This window comes from Rhamphochromis longiceps, linkage group LG9 (assembly GCF_057381845.1).
Source record: "Rhamphochromis longiceps isolate RC_006_pf linkage group LG9, R_longiceps_female_GT1.1, whole genome shotgun sequence".
Classification (NCBI taxonomy): domain Eukaryota; kingdom Metazoa; phylum Chordata; class Actinopteri; order Cichliformes; family Cichlidae; genus Rhamphochromis; species Rhamphochromis longiceps.
Window position 1 is genome coordinate 27,066,307 of NC_140565.1, and position 20,656 is coordinate 27,086,962.

The 20,656-nt window shown below is 41.7% G+C and overlaps 1 protein-coding gene across 2 annotated transcripts; it reads left to right on the plus strand.

Annotated features, from left to right (window-relative positions):
* Positions 1 to 877: 877 nt before the first annotated feature.
* Positions 878 to 6,768, plus strand: LOC146662459 (apolipoprotein D-like). Of its 2 annotated transcripts, XM_085419101.1 has the most exons (6): positions 886 to 966; positions 1,260 to 1,329; positions 4,021 to 4,136; positions 4,220 to 4,341; positions 4,958 to 5,043; positions 6,024 to 6,768. In XM_085419101.1, exons 3-6 carry the CDS (start codon positions 4,026 to 4,028, stop codon positions 6,251 to 6,253), a joined length of 549 nt encoding a protein of 182 aa, XP_085275227.1. In that variant the 5' UTR covers positions 886 to 966; positions 1,260 to 1,329; positions 4,021 to 4,025; the 3' UTR covers positions 6,254 to 6,768. The 2 variants fall into 2 exon arrangements, with proteins under 2 accessions (XP_085275226.1, XP_085275227.1); XM_085419100.1 differs by lacking the exon at positions 1,260 to 1,329 and having other exon boundaries at positions 878 to 966.
* The last annotated feature ends 13,888 nt before the right edge of the window (positions 6,769 to 20,656 follow it).

The following is a 20,656-nucleotide window of genomic DNA, read 5'->3' on the forward strand; positions in this document are numbered from 1 at the left end:
ATATTACAACAGCCTGATTTAAATCACAACAATCATGACAGCTGTTGTAATGCAACACCAGCTTCAAAGCTCAGGAATATACAATGATCTCTTGGCTTACTTTCCTGCTTTAAACAGATGGGGTGAAACTGACAGGGATCGTAGACAAATGTTTCTTAATTTTGATGCCTTCAAGATATAAAATTCTGCCTCATTCCAAGAAGTTTAAATAGAAATCTGAGATCAGGTCATGTGCTGCAAACAATATGAAGCATAAATAGTTGCAGAAATAAACAAATTACAAATAACTGACACAAAAAACTTACTGCTCTTGTAATTTACAGCCAAAGTTTGTAGATTTTCCTGTTTTATAACAAAAGTCATAATTAGGGTGGCAAACCAGAGGCTCGGGGTCCAGAAGCAGCCCACAGAAAGAAAGGCTTTGGAAAACGGGAAGGAGGGTTTTACAACTTTTCCTACTGATGAAGACCTCATCATTGGCCACTCATACTAAACAAAAGTAATTTAGTAAAGAGAAAAGTTCCTGTTTTTCCACCAACTTTTTCCTGTAGTTTTATAAATTGATTCAAAATATTAAATGTCAAAGAGCCATGCTGACAGATTGCTTTCATTAACTACAGTAACTTTTCTTAAAAATGCAGAAAACCTGAGACGTATGCTGAAATTCAGTTAAATAATTAGCAACATGAATTATCATATTAAAGATTGTATCTTTTAAAAATAGGAATGTATATTTTTATATTTTTATTCTCAACTCTTTTATATGACCTAATCCTACAGAATAAAACAGAATGAAATTGTAGGATAAGTTGCACAGTAAACCAAAAGGATCTGATGAATTTTAATTTTTTTGATTTTTCTATTTTTCTATACGTAACGTAAAGGCGAGCCCGTGTTTTTCCGTAGAGCTGGAGACATTCACTTTATGCAAGCCTCCACCTGACCTGACGCCTGTGCACCGCTCAGGTAAGACAGAGTTATTTACTTTAATAAACGAAACGAAAAGAGCACCTATCTGAAAGTGGAAGATGGCATGCGTTTATTTGGCAAGGTTTTTTTTTTTTGGTTTTGTTTTGTTTTATTTATTCAATTTTTAGATAACAAAACAAAAGATTATTTTCTACGGTTTGATCTTCTTTTCTTCTCGTTGGTTTAACCGTCCGTTGTCTTAGATGAGAGTTTATTGTGATTTTTCTTTAATAATATTATGGAATCCCGTCTTTGGATATATTTCAAATATTTGCATTCTTGTTACATAGCACTGAGAAGAAGCAGCACCTGAGTCCCACAGGAATTTGTTACGTGACACCAGAAGAACAGGTGTAACAGGTGCGACAAACAACCTGTTTGCTGTCCGAAACTAAAACACCGAGCAGCAGAGATTTTCTCAAGTAAAATAAAGTAAAACAATGCAAACAATTACAAAAAAGCAAGTATTGTGTATACATGGTGTCTACCATTGAAAGTTAAATTCTTTTTACAAAACAATCATGTTTAAAACATTTACTTAACTTTGAAAGCTTTTAAACTACTAAAAACAGCCATGCTGTTTTGTGTTAAAACAATACCCTGAACCTGACATTGGCTGGACTCTCACTAATACTACTTTCTGTTTTTAAACCACATTAAGTCAGGGTAACATTCAACCCTGACTCTTACATGACACATTCCTGCTTTATTTAAGCAAACCCAGTTCTTGTAAAAATCAAGCACACATACTAGTAGAATACTGCCTCCATGTGGTTGAAATTTTCATTACACTTGAGAGATTATTAGGCTCTTTGGCCTGGATTGAGTGGAGTGAAGCTGCCACTCCTCCACATTGGGAAGAAGTCAGCTCAGGGGAATATTGAGAAGTTCAATATGTAGCCCACTAAATTCTGTTAAATAAATAAATAAATAAATAAACCTCAATCATACACTGTGAAAAATTGCTGAACCCTTTTGTGGTGATCTTCATGATGGTGTAATTTACAGCCCACAGCACATTTAAACAGACAAACATTTTTACATTCCAGATCTAAAAAACAACAACAACACAGTTTCAAAATAAATGAAAGCTGAAAAGTGTGTTATGTCGTGTTAGCTAATTATTGTGGAAAGTAAAATCACAGTGATTTCGACAACATGGGTTCAGAATTTTCAAACTGATTCATCCCGTAAATCACAAGACACTGTGCTCACCTGCATAAGCTCCCTTTGTAGGATAAAATTATTGGTAGTAGATGTCAGCCATTTAAGCCAAAACCAATTACCAATAAGAATAATTATCATAAGAATATGCTTTAAAACATGTCAGCTAGTGCAGCTGTTTACATCATGAGAGTTTTCAATAATAGATGTAGATTGTACCACCTGTTAGCTAGCTGTGTACACAAAGGTTTTATAATCTAGGGTCAATAGTTTTGGTCAAGTGTTCACATATATCTCTTCGTCTGTTGCTTTATATCTTATAAACCTGGGGCCCGGCTGTTTGCAGTGTTATTCAATCAGTACTCTTGTGAACATACAGTGCTGTGAAAAAAGTATCTGGCCCCTTTCTGATTTCTTAACTTTGCACATTTGTCACACTTAAATGTTTCACAGAAAGTAAAGTTTATTATTAACTAAAGATAACTTGATTAAATACAAAATGCATTATCCAGACATGATTACTGCCAGAGCAGTTGAATCAAGAAATTACTTGAATAGAATCAGTTAAAAGATCTCGAAAAGCAACACGTCATGGCTCGATCTAGAGCAACTCAACGGAAGATGAGAAACAAAGTCATTGACATGCCATCATCAGTCTGCAAAGGGTTACAATGCCACATTGAGACCATTATCCACAAATGAGGAAAACTTGGAACACTGGTGAATCTTCCCAGGTTAAATTAGTCCAAGATCACTGACTCACCCAGGAGCTCACAAAAGAACCCAGGACAACATCTAAAGAACTCCAGGCCTCACTTGCCTCAGATAAGGTCAATGTTGCTGATACAGTTACAAAAAAAAAGTCTGGACAAAAATAGCATCCATGAGAGACTTCCAAGGCAAAAATTACTGCTGAACAAAAAAGAACACATTTACCCCCCCCCCCCAAAAAAACCCATCATGATTCCCAAAACTTTTAGGAAAATATTCTGTCCACTGACAAGACAAAAAAATGAACTTTTTGGAAGTCTTGTGCCTTGTTATGTCAGATCTAAAACTAACAAAGCTTTTTATAAAAAGAAGATCATACTAACATTCTAACCCAATTCTGCTCTCTAGCAGAAAATCCCGAAGGATAATGTCTGACCATCAGTTTGTGCCCTGACGCTCAAAAACACTTGGGTTATACTTAAGACAATGATCTGAAACAAACCAGCAAGTCCACCTCTGAATGGCTCAAAAATATAAAGAAATAAATAAATGAAGGTTTTGGAATGGGCTACTTAAAATCTGACTGAGATGCTTTGGCATGACCCTAAACAGGGCTGTTTGCGCTCAAAACTCTCCAGCGTGGCTGAATATAAAAAATTCTGCAAAGAAGAGTGGGCCAAAATCCTTCCAAAGTGTATGAGAGACTCATTGCCAGTTATCACAAACACTTGATATGCAGTTCTTGCTGCCAAGGGTGACACAATCCGTTCTTAGGTTAGTGTTAGAGAGTTATCTCTGGGATGCTGGTGTGATAACTCCCTGAGGACAAGGACTCCGATCAGAGAGTGGGGCCCAGAGAGTGCTTTCCAGATATACTTTAATGAACATTAACTGATTCAACAGCAGGCCAGTAGTACAGCAATTGGCATACTCAGTGAGAGTATGTGAGTGGTTCTAAATAACAAGAAAACAGGGAGAAAATTACTTTTTAACATAGAGCCAGATAGATCTGAACATTTTTTTCCCCTTAATAAATTAATTTACCATTTAAAAAATGGATTTCGGTATTTCCTGCAAATACTGCACTGTACAGCCTGCTGTATTAAACTGCCAGTGGACAAAATGGATGAGCTGTAGGTGCAACTCTTGTGTAACATACCTTATCATATCCTAAAGGAACCATGTCTGCTGTCTACCTTCTCCTCCTGCTGGTCCCCACAATCTCGGCTCAGACTTTTCGCTTTGGTGCCTGCCCTACTCCGAAGGTGCAGTCTAACTTCAGCCTTCAGCTGGTGAGCACAAACAGTATTCTGTATACATACATACAAAGTAAGCAAAGAGCTGTACAGAAATGATTGTTCATCTTTATTTACAGTACCTGGATAAGTGGTATGAGATTGAGAAGCTGCCTGCTTCTTTTGCCAGAGGACAGTGCATTGAAGCGAATTATTCCGTAAGGAAAGATGGGACCATCCGAGTCTTGAACTCTCAGGTTTTGTAAGTAGTAAGCAACTTGTGGTTTGCTAAAGGAAAACACCACTTTAATTGTAACAGGTGATAACATAGCAATTGATTTTCATTATGTTTTTGCACGGACGACCAGTCCAGCCACTACACTTCTCCAGCCCGAACGACATTCCGATGTCATTGCTGTATATCCTGGTGGTGTGGATCAGTGAATCGATGTTTTATTATTGCACCTGTGTATTTGCTGTATCAATATGTACATCACTGAAAAAACAAACAAAGACAAAAAAACCTTTCACCAAACAAACCTCAATATTGGCAACAATGACGGGTATTTTTTTCTCCCCTGCAAGGTGCAGTTCAGGGTGTGGATTTAACGTGTACACTAGGCACCTTTCTTCTTATGTATTGTACGAGGAGAATGAAAACAAACCTGAGTGACACGATTAACATCTTGACCCTGAACTGTTGACTGAAGGCTCGGTGGCGGCACACCTCATGTGGCGTTTGCTGTAATGACACAGGGTGCTTGCTCGTGCTGAACAGAAGTTTGCACAAAGGAAAGAGATTTTGTCTAATTTGCTGTAATTGATTGTGGTAACAAGTAATTTGCTTGATAAACTCATACAGTATCTGTGTGTCTCAGGGGTGGTAAAAGGGAGTTTTTAGAAGGGACAGCTGTGGTTCCAGACCGACAAGAACCAGCTAAGCTTGGAGTTTCCTTCTCATATTGTAAGTATTTTGTTATCATCCCATTTAAATCATAAAGTACTCTATCATCATTAAAGGGCAAAAAAAGTACATAACTTATGGCATTTTTATTGGACCGCATTAAAAATGACCATAAAATCATTCTCTGTAGCGTTGGTAGAGATAGATTGTGGTTCTTTAGTGTAGTAGCTTAAATATTCACCTTGCAAGCAAAAGATTTGTGGTTTAATTCTAGGAGGGTTTGGGGGTGTGTCAGGATGAACAACTGGTGTAAAAACCTGCCAAATGAGACATGTGGAACCAGCTGCTGTGGGAGCCCTTTGTGAATAAGGGAACAGCTGGAAGTAGTTTCAGTGCCAGTGACCTCTCAGAAACAATTTGGTGCCCCTTATTTAGGGCTTTGAGAATGCCAGCAACCAAGAGATGGCAATGTCACGCCAAAAACTGAATATTAAAGATGGAAGGAGTAATCAAATGTAGTGGTATACCATTTCACAACTTCAGGTTTAGCTGGCAAATTCATGTTTAAAAAAAAAAACAAAAACAAAAAACTAAGAAACTCAGTCACCTTTTGGATCGGATGATAGCGCAGATCTGCAATTTGTAGCCAAGGTGCTAAGTGTCATCCATAACACTTCACACTAGGACACACACCACTTTAGTGCAAGCTGGAGATCATTAGTCAACAAGTCAGCAGGATAACAAATTCAAATTGGAGACATGATCCTGAGATGACCAAAGGTGTCACTGTATGCTCTGTTTGACATCTAAATGCAGCAAAGGGGCAATGTGGACCAAGATCTCACTGCAGCTGTATGGATCATTAGACCTCATATATAGTGGCTTTGTCATTTTACTTTTTATGGCTTTGTATTTGGAGTAATGTATATCATGTTGCATCAATTCTGCTTTACAAATCTAAATCATTTGCAAACTCACCCATATAAAAGTTTGCTATTGTCTGTATTTTATCTTTCTGTGGCTGTGCTTTCTGTTACCAGTTACACCCTATGGCCCATACTGGGTGCTGGAGACAAACTACACCAACTACACCATTGTGTACTCCTGCACAGACATTCTGCGCATATTCCACGTTTACTACGCCTGGATTCTCGCACGGTCACCCTCCCTGCCTCCAGAGACGGTGCATTACGCCAAGCAGTTGCTGACTGATAAAGGAATCGATATTTCCAAGATGACGCCCACATATCAGAGCTGTGGAAATATTTAGGAACTGACAGAGAGGTTCATTCATTAAAGGGTTTTTCTGTTTGTAGAACTAATTATTTATCCTACCAGCCATGAAATCATAGTACATCTGTTACATTGTTGTTTCTTTTTATTTCATCATTGTTTTCATCATTTTAATTTTGTCATTTGATTACAAAGTGAATGGATTAAAGTAATATTTTGAGATAAAATTCATTTGATAATTAAAACATTTATATAGTACATATTCTTGCAAAGAATTAAATACTAAATCTGTAAAAAAGTGATTGGTTTGCATAGTAATTAGTCAACGAAAATAGCAACATCCTTTTTATATTCTATCTATAGTGCATCTTTTATTATTTACAACAATGAGCAAATCAAGCTGTTCTTGGTGATGGAGGGAAAAAGAAACTGTGGATCTGTTCTACTTAAATTAGAGCTGTTTTTTTTCCCCATTTGAACTGGAAATAATCTATTGAACATGCAGTCCTGTCTCACAGTGATGCAATAAATGATTCTATGTGCAACTTTAAATACTGATGAAATTAATCAGAATTCACTGATGAGTGGGTGACAACATCAACACTGTGCAGTGACAAAGAAGGTGAGAAACTAAGTGTACTCCTACTGTGACTTTCTGTACTCTTACAGGGTCTTCTCAGGAGTTGACATTGCAGCAAATTCACTCCAAAGCCAGACTGTGCATTGCTCAGAGAAACTGCAAAAAACCCAAGAGCTAATCGTCAAATTCTACAGGCCTCATTTAGCGTTACGGTCCTGGGTCGGTGACCTGGTGTTTTGAGTCTTGTACTTTTGTTTTCTTAGGATGGTTGTGTTTTGAGTTTTTGGTTTCCTGTCCTGTTTCTGTGCCCCTTCCTGTGTTCCACACGTCTGTTTTATTTTGAATGCTCTGCCCTATCTGCAGTGTGTCTAGTTTTGGTTTTCCTCATCTCGTTTTTTGTCTGATTACCGGTAGTCCCAGCTGTGTTTCCACCTGTTTCCTATCTCCTCGTTTTCCATCCTGTGTATTTTAGTTCTCAGTCTTTACCCGCTGTGCTGTGTGTTTTGTCGGCCAGCCTGTCTGTTTAGTTTTCAGTTTAGTTATGGTATTCAGCAATAAAGTCTCTGAGAGTCGGCACTTTGGGCCCTATCTTGCCTGCACACAGCCCTCATATGTTAAATGTTAATGTTCATGACAGGAAAAAAAAGATACTGAACTAATAGGACTTTTTGGGAATGGGTGCTAGGAGAAAGCCTCTTCTCTTTAAAAACAACATGGCAGCATGGCTTAGGCTTGCAAAGTTGGATCTGAACAAAGCTCAAGACTCCTGAACAATGTCGTTTGGACACACAAGACCGTAATGAAGATGTTTGGTCCTAAACCCACAGGTCCACATTTTTTATTTATTTTTTTTAATATTTTTATTGAGAGACAAGTTCAATTCAATTTCAATTCAATTTTATTTATATAGCGCCAAATCACAACAAAAGTTGCCTCAAGGCGCTTCATAGATACAGAGAAAAACCCAACAATCATATGACCCCCTATGAGCAAGCACTTTGGCGACAGTGGGAAGGAAAAACTCCCTTTTAACAGGAAGGAACCTCCGGCAGAACCAGGCTCAGGGAGGGGTGGCCATCTGCTGCGACCGGTTGGGGTGAGAGAAGGAAGACAGGATAAAAGACATGCTGTGGAAGAGAGACAGAGGTTAATAACAGATATGATTCAATGCAGAGAGGTCTATTAATTAATAGACAAGTGTACATTAGTTTACAATGACAATACAATCTGTTCCCCTCACATATTTGTTAGTTTTTCTTATATGAACAGATACAATAATACACACACATACGCTTAAATAAAATTGAAAAAACAAACAAACAAACAAAACCTAAGAAGAAACCCAAAACAAACACACAGCTCCACATTTGGAGAAAACCAAATACAAGATATCAGCACAAACACCCTATACAAACTGCAAAGCAAACTGGTGATGGAGGGATGATGATTTGAGTGGGCTCAAACTCTGCACAAGCAACTGATAAAATCAAATGGAAAATAATTACTCAAGGCATCACTGCCAAAGATACAAGTGACTGAATCGCAAGATGAAGTTTTCACATGACTCAGTGACTCATGGGCAGTGTTGGTCAAGTTACTTGAAAAAAGTAATCAGTAGCTAATTACTTATTACTTCCCCCAAAAAGTAATCCCGTTACTTTACTGATTACTTATTTTCAAAAGTAATTAATTACTTAGTTACTTTTTAAAAACACGATTTACATCCTGAATAGGTGATAAAGCGATAGATCTTTCCGCCCAATTCTACTTTTTCTACATAATCCATCATACAAAATGTAATCAAGTGGAAAAGTCTCTTTTTAAAACTTGTTTTATTGGTTTAATCTTTTAACTTTATGCATTAATGTAAATGTAACTTAGACCCCCGGAGAGCAGTCATTTTGGTTTTCTACCTTAGACCCCCGCGGAGTCATCATTTTGCGTTTCTACCTTTAAAAGCCGGAGAGCAGTCAGTCAAATGCTGGAGTCATTCATATGTATATTAGGTCGTTACCTAGGAATTCTGGAGGGAGGGGAGTGGGGGTTTGAGTGATTGGGGGGGGGGAGCTGCTAAAAGCTGTGAACTTCCTTTTGTGTTTCATCTTGATGCATTCTCAATCATCCAGGGAAATAAATCTCCAAAAGTCACCAACTTGGAGTGTTTCAGTTTGCCATCTTGGGGAGAAATCAACACACATGGGTGTATGTCCTTTGTTGCTGACATTTATTGATAAAAACAGTACAAAAAACCAACCATTTGTACACATATTTACAAATAATTCAACATTGTCAGCAATCACTCACAATCCTGGCACTGCCACGGTATCTGTCGTCTGCATTTACCACATGTGTACCTGTAGCAGTGAACACATCGCACAGTGGCCTGATTATTTTTGCATCTGTGTTTGACCTGACACGTGGCCCTTTTTCCAGGGCTCGGTGTGGAGGGTTCTGCCCGAAGCAACTGATCTTTTCTTGCCTTCTTCGCAGCTACATGAGAGTGAGCCAACTCTGTTGCAAGCGCCACCAGGAAGTCCACCCGTCTTTCCTTCGTCCCGGTGCATGCTTGATACAGCACATGTGCATTCAGTGCTGCCATGTCAATCATGTTATAAAACACGGCGACTGGCCAGCGCCGTGTTCCTTTGCGGACAGTGTACTCCCGAACCATCTGGTCCATCACATCCACGCCACACTTTGTTTTGTTGTAAAGGGTGACAGTGTTTGGCTTTCTTTTGGTGGTGTTATCAGTCTGAACCACGCTGTGCATGCTGCTAAGAATATAGACTGTCTTCTTCCGTTTGGCCGCATACGCCGTCAGCGTGGCAGCAGAGGTTGAAAACACCTAAGAAATAAGATAAATTGTTATTTTCATAGCCCTTTTACACACAATGAAACACATAAACATAGAACCACAAAAGACCTGCAACATACCTGAGTGGTGAATTCATTGCGATCTGTCTGTCTAGTGGATTGAGGAATTTCCCTGCGAATCTTGTTGACTGTGCCGAGGATGGTGGTTTTCCGTCCAAGAAGTTTTTGCGCAAGTGAAAGCGATGTGAAAAAATTGTCCGTGGTAACATTTCTGCCCTTGTCTAGGAATGGTTCCATCAGCCTCATTACTACATTTTCAGAAAGTCTCTCCCCGGTGGGACGACTGGGGTCCTTGCCAAGATATGGGAAGACATTGCAAATGTACTTGGATTTTAGGTCGCAAGCCACCCAAAACTTGATCCCAAACTTGTCCGGCTTACTTGCAATATACTGCAGGAAACAGCAACGAGTCTTTGATGGGAAAAGCTGTTCATCAATGGTGATATGCAGACCAGGGTTGTAGCACGTGATGCAGTTGGTGACAAATGATCCCCACACACTGGAAATTGCAGCGAACTTGTCAGTCTTTGCTCGATCACAGCGGGTGGACTTGTCATCAAAGCGTAGGTGTTGCATGATGTTTTGGAAGCGGTTTCGTGCCATAGTTCCAATTATCTGTGGGTTTCCCAGGTTTGCTGACCAGCAGTCATTTACCGATGGAAGCCTGCAAACCCCCCGCAAGATCACAATTGCAATAAATGCCATTAGTTCAGGGAGGTCCATGAACCAATGAACATCCTCCGTTTCCCGTGCATGTTGAATAGTCCATTCTTGAATGCTACGAAGCATGTCAAGAGTGACGAAGCACAGGAAGCTCTGAAGGCGAGTCGAGATACTTCTCCTGGCCTTAGCCGTTGGCTCTCCATCTGCAGCGTACGCTTCTATTGGGGTGAAAGGGAGACAGGTCCCCACATGTTCTTCACGCCACACTGTGCCATCTTTCGCTGTCTCAGTCCCCAAACAAGGTCTCTTTTTCGGTGGAGAAGCAGTCTCCTCATCTGCAGTGTGAACAAATTCAAATTGTGAGCAAAATGGGAAAATGGGAAAATCACAAATGCATGCATAGATACTAATTATAATTCCAGTATCTCCTCCTCTGTATCAGAATAATGTCTGAAATATCTTACTTACTAACTACATCCACTTACTTGTTTGAAATGAAAAAGGAAATAACATGAAATGAAACTAACCGGAAGACTGATCAGACAGCTCTGAGTCCGAATCCGGCTGAACTGCTAGGTCTTCTCCATCCGAGTCACAAGGGTCGACCTCCGTCAGGATCATTTCCAAGGCTTGCTGAGTGGTGAGTCTTCTCTGCATTTTCTTTCCTTGGAGAGGAGACGATTCTTCAGGGCGATGAATTTTCTTTCCTTGGAGAGGAGAGGATTCTTCAGGGTGATGAATTTTCTTTCCTTGGAGAGGAGACGATTCTTCAGGGCGATGAATTTTCTTTCCTTGGAGAGGAGAGGATTCTTCAGGGTGATGAATTGAAAAAGAAAGAAATGAAAGAAAATTCATCGCCCTGAAGAATCGTCTCCTCTCCAAGGAAAGAAAATTCATCGCCCTGAAGAATCGTCTCCTCTCCAAGGAAAGAAAATTCATCGCCCTGAAGAATCGTCTCCTCTCCAAGGAAAGAAAATGCAGAGAAGACTCACCACTCAGCAAGCCTTGGAAATGATCCTGACGGAGGTCGACCCTTGTGACTCGGATGGAGAAGACCTAGCAGTTCAGCCGGATTCGGACTCAGAGCTGTCTGATCAGTCTTCCGGTTAGTTTCATTTCATGTTATTTCCTTTTTCATTTCAAACAAGTAAGTGGATGTAGTTAGTAAGTAAGATATTTCAGACATTATTCTGATACAGAGGAGGAGATACTGGAATTATAATTAGTATCTATGCATGCATTTGTGATTTTCCCATTTTCCCATTTTGCTCACAATTTGAATTTGTTCACACTGCAGATGAGGAGACTGCTTCTCCACCGAAAAAGAGACCTTGTTTGGGGACTGAGACAGCGAAAGATGGCACAGTGTGGCGTGAAGAACATGTGGGGACCTGTCTCCCTTTCACCCCAATAGAAGCGTACGCTGCAGATGGAGAGCCAACGGCTAAGGCCAGGAGAAGTATCTCGACTCGCCTTCAGAGCTTCCTGTGCTTCGTCACTCTTGACATGCTTCGTAGCATTCAAGAATGGACTATTCAACATGCACGGGAAACGGAGGATGTTCATTGGTTCATGGACCTCCCTGAACTAATGGCATTTATTGCAATTGTGATCTTGCGGGGGGTTTGCAGGCTTCCATCGGTAAATGACTGCTGGTCAGCAAACCTGGGAAACCCACAGATAATTGGAACTATGGCACGAAACCGCTTCCAAAACATCATGCAACACCTACGCTTTGATGACAAGTCCACCCGCTGTGATCGAGCAAAGACTGACAAGTTCGCTGCAATTTCCAGTGTGTGGGGATCATTTGTCACCAACTGCATCACGTGCTACAACCCTGGTCTGCATATCACCATTGATGAACAGCTTTTCCCATCAAAGACTCGTTGCTGTTTCCTGCAGTATATTGCAAGTAAGCCGGACAAGTTTGGGATCAAGTTTTGGGTGGCTTGCGACCTAAAATCCAAGTACATTTGCAATGTCTTCCCATATCTTGGCAAGGACCCCAGTCGTCCCACCGGGGAGAGACTTTCTGAAAATGTAGTAATGAGGCTGATGGAACCATTCCTAGACAAGGGCAGAAATGTTACCACGGACAATTTTTTCACATCGCTTTCACTTGCGCAAAAACTTCTTGGATGGAAAACCACCATCCTCGGCACAGTCAACAAGATTCGCAGGGAAATTCCTCAATCCACTAGACAGACAGATCGCAATGAATTCACCACTCAGGTATGTTGCAGGTCTTTTGTGGTTCTATGTTTATGTGTTTCATTGTGTGTAAAAGGGCTATGAAAATAACAATTTATCTTATTTCTTAGGTGTTTTCAACCTCTGCTGCCACGCTGACGGCGTATGCGGCCAAACGGAAGAAGACAGTCTATATTCTTAGCAGCATGCACAGCGTGGTTCAGACTGATAACACCACCAAAAGAAAGCCAAACACTGTCACCCTTTACAACAAAACAAAGTGTGGCGTGGATGTGATGGACCAGATGGTTCGGGAGTACACTGTCTGCAAAGGAACACGGCGCTGGCCAGTCGCCGTGTTTTATAACATGATTGACATGGCAGCACTGAATGCACATGTGCTGTATCAAGCATGCACCGGGACGAAGGAAAGACGGGTGGACTTCCTGGTGGCGCTTGCAACAGAGTTGGCTCACTCTCATGTAGCTGCGAAGAAGGCAAGAAAAGATCAGTTGCTTCGGGCAGAACCCTCCACACCGAGCCCTGGAAAAAGGGCCACGTGTCAGGTCAAACACAGATGCAAAAAAAAAAATCAGGCCACTGTGCGATGTGTTCACTGCTACAGGTACACATGTGGTAAATGCAGACGACAGATACCGTGGCAGTGCCAGGATTGTGAGTGATTGCTGACAATGTTGAATTATTTGTAAATATGTGTACAAATGGTTGGTTTTTTGTACTGTTTTTATCAATAAATGTCAGCAACAAAGGACATACACCCATGTGTGTTGATTTCTCCCCAAGATGGCAAACTGAAACACTCCAAGTTGGTGACTTTTGGAGATTTATTTCCCTGGATGATTGAGAATGCATCAAGATGAAACACAAAAGGAAGTTCACAGCTTTTAGCAGCTCCCCCCCCCCCCCCCCCCCCCCCCCCCCCCTCAATCACTCACCCCCACTCCCCTCCCTCCAGAATTCCTAGGTAACGACCTAATATACATATGAATGACTCCAGCATTTGACTGCTCTCGGGTTTTATAGGTAGAAAGGTAGAAGCCACTTCCACCATTTGACTGCTCTCGGGTTTTATAGGTAGAAAGGTAGAAGCCTGGGGATGCTAGTGTTAATGTAATGTAATTATATGCAACATTCTCTGACTGGAAGAAATTTGTTTAACATTTAAACCTATTTTCTGCACATTCCAGCTCATAAAATAAAATATTTTGTGTGTTTACACTCAGTCTTTCAAATAGATGCAAGTAAAACACAGCAGAAAATAAATAAAATCAAAGACTAGCGGTCCTGTTGCTCTATTTTCACCTGGAAAGCAGGAGTGGGGTAGGCGGAGGTTTGCCCTGGTGCAGGTGTGCCGCAGCGGTCAGTGGAAGAATCCGCGAGTTTCTCTGTGAATTTCACATTACGTCGTTGCGCACTCGGTGCTTGTTTAGGGGTTTTTTTTTTCGCTGTAAAAGGAAGTTTTCTTCCCACGCACAACGGATGCTAATATTTTTGTCACTTTTTATGGAATCAAACTCAAAGTAAGGTCAGTACTTCCACGCTTTAAATGCTGCACGCTCATACTGTCTCTTGCACTTGATATATGATCCATTGTTGATCTGCACACAGCTGTTGTCACGAACATCACACTCGCTTACGTCATTGTCATGAGACATTCCTGCAAAAAAATGCTGGCATGTGATCCGTGCATCACAGTTAGTGATGTAATGTGAATTCTCTCTTGTATTTTTCCATAGACTGTTTATGAAAGGTTTGACCAAAGAGCTCACTCACTCAGCTCAGACCTCTATTAGATATCCGAGTGCCTTTATTGTAATCTCGGGCGACTTCAACCATGTATCACTGGACAATACACTACCAACATTCAGACAATATGTGGACTGTCCAACCAGGGGAGAAAAAATTCTCCCCTGGTTCTCAGCTCCTCCTCCCTCCCCCCACTTGGTAGGTCAGATCATAACCTGATTCATCTCACCCCTGCTATGTGCCAATTGTGAGGAGGGAACCTGTGACCACGAGGAGCGTTAGGAGATGGTCAGAGGAGGCCTTAGCGGAACTACAGGGCTGTTTCGAGGTGACCAACTGGGAAACACTCTGTGAGCCTCACGCTGAGGACATCAGTGGGCTTACTGAGTGTATTACAGACTACATAACTTTCTGCACCGACTCCATTGTTCCAGCTCAGACTGTTCATTGTTACCCAAATAACAAGCCGTGGGTGACTAAGGACATCAAAGCCCCCCTCAACAACAACAAGAGGGCTTTCAGAGGGGCCAATAAAGAGGAGGTGTCATGGTCCTGAGTCTGAGGACTCGGTGTTTTGTGTTTCTTTATATTATTCTTTGTTCTCGGTTATTCTGTTTTGTCTTTTGTTTAGGTTTGCTATGTGTTAGTGTTTTTGTCCATGCCTGCCTGTGTTCTCTCTGTCTGCCCATGGTGTTATTGTGTCTGCTCATGAGTCTGCCTGTCAAGTTCAGTGTCCTGTCTGGTTCTCTGTGTCTGTTAGTTTCCTGTTTTATTCTGAAAGTTCATGTCTCATGTCAGTGTGTTCAGTTTTACCTCTCCCCTGTCTCGTTAGCCTAATTGCTCCCAGCTGTGTCTCCCTCCTGTGGCCCATTCCCTGATTACTCCCCGTGTATTTAAGCCCTGTGTTTTCCTGTGCTCTCTGTTGTGTCGTCTGTTTAACGCCATGTCCGTCTGCATTACTCTGTGTAACCCGGTGTTCATTCTGCGTCTCTCCGCCATCTTTCTTTGTGCATTTTGTTCCTCCTCCTGTGCGTGTTTGGTTCAAGTTTAGTTCTTTAGTTTTCCCCAGTTTAGGTTTGTTTGCTCTCAGCTCTGCTCTTCCTGTTTTTGTCACTGTATCACCTCTGTGAATAAACACTCACTCGCACCCCAGCCAGTGCCTGCATTTTGGATCCTTTTCTCAATTCACCACACGACTGCTGCCCAGCTGTGACAGGAGGTGAGGAAGACCACCACCATGGTCACCATGAAGACCATCACTGGATTCAGGCCAACCAACAGCAGGGGAGCTGAGGGAGGTGAGAAAAGAGCTAACGAGTTGAATCTGTTTTTCAATAGATTCGACACCACAGTGTCTGCTCCCACCCCCACAACCTCACCTAGGGTTGCCAACTCCCTGAAAAATAAATAAGGGACACCTCGTGGCCAGGGCCGGGCAACCCAGTTGTCTTCACCCTTCCCAGTGTGGTGAATTTTCTAGCTCTTTTTTTTTGTGTGTGAAATTATTATTTTTTAACCATTTGACTTGAAGTTGATTTAAGTAGATGCATATTCTATTCTTTGTGATATGAACACATATCAAACAAGTGATCATTTAGCCATTTATTTTTAGCTCAAAATGACAACATTAACACAATAAAACGGGTCTTTCTTAAACAGAAGCCTGTCATGCTTAACTTTTGAGAATATAAGTAAATCTTTCTTTAAAAGAACTCTGTCCTGCTTAACTTAAAATAATAGAAAGAAAAACATTCTTGTAACAGTGCACATTTAGTACATTTAGTACAATTGGCTTCAGTTGAGGTATTACACCACCACAGCCGCTCACACTGCTCACGCGCAAACACGTAAACGTCGGTGAAAAAGATGGAGCAGCACGGCTGTGCAGCGTGTGATCTGGACACAAGCGATGGAGGCACAACTTGTAGAACTTTGGAAAGCTCATCCGAGCCTTTTCTATGTGGCATCACAAAATTATCACGACCACAACAACCGTGAAAATAGTTGGATTTACATTGCTGCTCAATCACAGCTGCATGATCAATGTTTTTCATTAGCAGTTTAGCAAAGTTGATGGTGGTGGTGTGTTTGTGTGAGTGAAAGACAGAGAGAGCGAGCGACAGATTTTCTGTTATAACCTTAATTTTATGGACGCACAGGGTGAGCTCTCAGGTCGCATCAGAGCATCGGGCGGTATAGTGTGAGACCTGCATCATGACCTACCAACTTCTAACCCCTGCGAGTAAATCGTGCAGTTTGAGCAGGAGCTGTATTGTGCGACTAAAAAAAATCGCACAGTGTATGTCCAGCTTTAGGTGTACTGTCGTCCGAGACTTGCACTGCAGTGTCGGCGTTTGTTTCCCTGTTGGCCATGCTTCTTGTTGTGGTCATCTGTTGTGTACTTTTGTTTCGAAATACAGGACGATTCCGTTTTTTAAGGGACGGTTGGCAACCCTAACCTCACCTGTAGTCAGCCTGGAATCCAGAGCCACACCGCTGTGCCAGCCTCTCTCTTCACATGGCACTGTTGCCTCCTGTGAGATTCCTGACACCCCTCCCCCACCCATCACCTTCACTCAATACCAGGTTGAGATGCAAATGAGGAGACTCAACTCAGGCAAGTCTGCTGGACCAGACGGAGTGAGTCCCCTCGTCCTCAAGACCTGTGCCCCCCAGCTGTGTGGAGTCTTTCATAAACTGTGTAGGAGCCATATGAGTTGTTCCTTTCTGACTAAGTGGGTTGGTTTAAATGGACTCACTGTATTGGTGCACGGGTGTGGGGAGACCACATAAACGAGGCGGCTAGCTAGGAAGGAGGTCGGTCGGTTTGCAGAGTGAAGGAGGAAGTCCGTGGGGATCAAGGACGCATCTGTCCACTAAGTTAACTGGCGTGTTTTGTGATTCGTCTTTTGGTGGTTTGGTGTGTGAGTGAGGTAAGTAGGAGAGTCGGCCGAAGGCCTGTACAGGTCTGGTAACGGTCTCCTGCAGACTTCTTCTCATAGACCAGGGTTGGCACCGATGGAGAGCGGGAGGAGTGAGTGGAATAGTATGGATGGTAGTGAAGAGGAAGAGATTGTCCAGGGTGATGAGAATGAGTGGGGAAAAAGTGGGAAAGGGGGGGAAGAGGCGCAGAGCTGGTGAAAGGAAGAGGAAAAAGAGAACTGAGGGTAGTAAGGAAGGGACTGACAGTGAAGGTAATGAAGAAGGAACGACTCAGAGTATGAATGTCATTGTCAGGTTTGAGGCAGAGGGTGTGAAGAAAATAGATCCACTTAAGCTGACAAGAGCACTTAAGGCACAAGTTGGGGAAATCAAGTATGCTAAGATACTCAGGGATGGCAATTTACTGGTGGGTTGTAACATGGAAGTGCAGGTGGAAAGATCTAGGAAACTTGTGGGGGTGTGCAAAGCCAAAGTGAAGAATACTGCAAGAGTAGGGGAAAGGAGCACTAGTGGAAATAAAGGAGTTATTGTGGGTGTGCCGTTGAATGTAAATATGAAAGAACTGATGGAGAATTTAACACTGAGAAATGGGGAAGTTAAAGGAGCAAGGAGAATGACGAGCGGTCCTGAGAAAGTAGAAACAGAAACTGTGGTGGTGGAATTTGACACGAAAGAGGTGCCAAAAGAGGTCTTCTTTGGATTAATAAGGTTCAGTGTGCGGGAGTTTGTGCCTAAACCAATGAGGTGTTTCAATTGCCAAGAATTTGGACATGTTTCCAAAGTGTGTAGAGGGAAGAGGAGATGTGCTCGATGTTCTGGTGATCATGAATGTGGGAAGTGTGGTGTGGGAGTAAAACCTAAATGCTGTACTTGTGGAGAGGAGCACAGTGTTGCTTTTTGGGGATGTGAAGTGTTGAGGCAGCAGACAGTCATTCAAAAAAACCAGGGTACTGCAGAGAGTGTCATATGCAGAGGCATTGGGAAACACGGGATGGAGGAGAAACACGTAATGGTGAAGGTTATGGCAATAGTTGAAAGGAAAATAGAAGAAGAGAGGAAGAAGATGGTGACATTTATTGCGGGGGTAATAAATGCAACTTCAGATGTGAAGTCCAAGACAGAGGATCCAGATTATTGTGAAGGCGGTGTTGCAACTTTCATCCGTAAATAAAGCCGTAAATAAAGCCGGCTGAGTTGGTTGTGTCCCTGTGACGCGCCTCCAATAATCCATAATGAGTCGTACTTGTACTTTGCGCATTTATTTTAAGAACAAAACACAAACAAACATTTGCGCTTTCAATCAATTTACAAATAGCGCATGGATTAACTGGTGTGCCAAAAAATGACGGTCAACAGAAAAGTTTGCCCACAAACCACTCACCCAACACACCTGCTGCGAACACCGACATCAGGTAAATAGACTGTGACCACACCCACATACCATCACCTGAGACGCAGGTAAAGCTATACACCTGTGCCACCAAAACAAAAAGGAAAAACATAAACATTGACTTTGGCTCTTACAGGCGGCATGTCATAGTTTAGACATGAAGAATATCAGGTGGGAGGATATAAGAGGTGAACTACTTAGTCAGGCAAGTCAAGAGGGATAATGTGGTGGTTAGTTCTTATAACCATATTACTCTTACAGTGGAATGCCAGGAGTTTCTTGTCAAATGGTCAAGATTTTAAGCAGTTTATTTACGCACAGGCGGAAAAACTTGACCTAATTTGTATTCAGGAAACATACTTGAAGCCTTTTTTGGATTTTAGAGTGTATTGGTTTGTTGCTGTTAGATGTGATAGGGAAGAAGGGTCTGGTGGTGGGTGTCTTACGTTGATTAAGGAAGGTATTCCGTACAAGATAGGAGACCGGGAAGGGGTTTTGGAGTATGTAGTGATACAGGTTTGGATGGGAGGGAAGGTGATTATGGTTGTAAATTTTTATAATCCTTGTAAAAAGTTAGCGTTAAATAAGCTGGAGGAATTGGACATGAAAGGAAATATTATATGGTGTGGGGATTTTAATGCACACCATTTGTTATGGGGGAGTGACAAAACTGACTACAATGGGGAGTGTTAGAGGAATTTCTGGACAGTAAAAATCTTGTCTGTTTGAATGATGGGAGGAAGACACGAATTGATGTTAGCTCTGGTAAGGAATCTGTTTTAGACTTGACTTTTGCTTCTAGTTCTTTGGCGCCATTATGTGAATGGCGAGTAAACAATAAGTCGTTTGGTAGTGATCATTATCTGGTTGTGAGTAAGATAAGGTTTGGTCTCATACAGGTACCTGAAATGTTAGGGGGGGGGAAGTGGGTGTTTGGGAAGGTGAATTGGGGGAAGTTTAGTAGGGTTTGTGAGAGGAAGCTTTTACAAGTTCAAAGTCATTTGAGTGTCGAAATTATGACTCGTAAAATCAGTCAATGTATTTTAAGTGCTGCTGGGGAGGCTATTCCAAAGACAACAGGGAAAGCTAGAAGGAGAGACGTCCCATGGTGGAATGATGAATATCAGTTAGTAGTTGGAGAACGAAATGGAGCCTTTAAGTTGGTCAAACGGTCTCATAATTTTCAACACTTAATTGATTACAAAAGAGCACAAGCAAGAGTCAGAAGTACAATAAGAAGAACTAAGAGAACTTACTGGAGAGGCTTCTGTAGTACGCTTGGTAGTAATACTCAATTGGGGGAAGTGTGGGGGATGATCAGGAAAATGGGGGGTGACAGAAGAGGCTGGAGTTATCAATTCTTGAAAAGAATAGTCGAGTAGCTGTTACTGATGGGGAAAAAGCTGATTTGTTGGCAAGTACTTTTGTTGATGTACATAGTGGGAGAAATTTATCAGAGGAAAGTAAACGAGGACGTGAGAGAACTAAAGAAAGATATCTTGACGCTTTAGGGAGGAAGGACAGTACTGCGGATGTAATGGGTTGTCCCTTCTCTATTGGGGAACTGAAAAGAGCTTTGGGCAGAACTAGGAACAGTGCTCCAGGGAAGAATGAGATCAAGTGTCCACTTCCTGCTGTGACAAAACAAATTTCCCACGTGTGGGACTAATAAAGGTTATCTTATCTTATGTTATGCTGAAACATCTAATTCAATTCAATTTTATTTATATAGCGCCAAATCACAACAAAAGTCGCCTCAAGGCGCTTCATAGATACAGAGAAAAACCCAACAATCATATGACCCCCTATGAGCAAGCACTTTGGTGACAGTGGGAAGGAAAAACTCCCTTTTAACAGGAAGAAACCTAAATCTAAGTGATGCAGCATTAAATATATTGCTAATATTCTTTAATAAGGTATGGACAGTAGGGCGTCTCCCACGTCATGGAAAGAAGCGCTAATTGTACCAATAAAGAAACCAGGGAAAGACAATAGCAATCCTGGAAACTATAGGCCCATTGCTCTGACTT

Coding starts and splice junctions, on each gene's coding strand:
- LOC146662459 (XM_085419100.1), top strand. CDS start 4,026: ATGTCTGCTGTCTACCTTCTCCTCCTGCTGGTCCCCACAATCTCGGCT. Junction 4,137..4,219: donor CTAACTTCAGCCTTCAGCTG/GTGAGCACAAAC, acceptor CTTTATTTACAG/TACCTGGATAAGTGGTATGA. Junction 4,342..4,957: donor GTCTTGAACTCTCAGGTTTT/GTAAGTAGTAAG, acceptor TGTGTGTCTCAG/GGGTGGTAAAAGGGAGTTTT.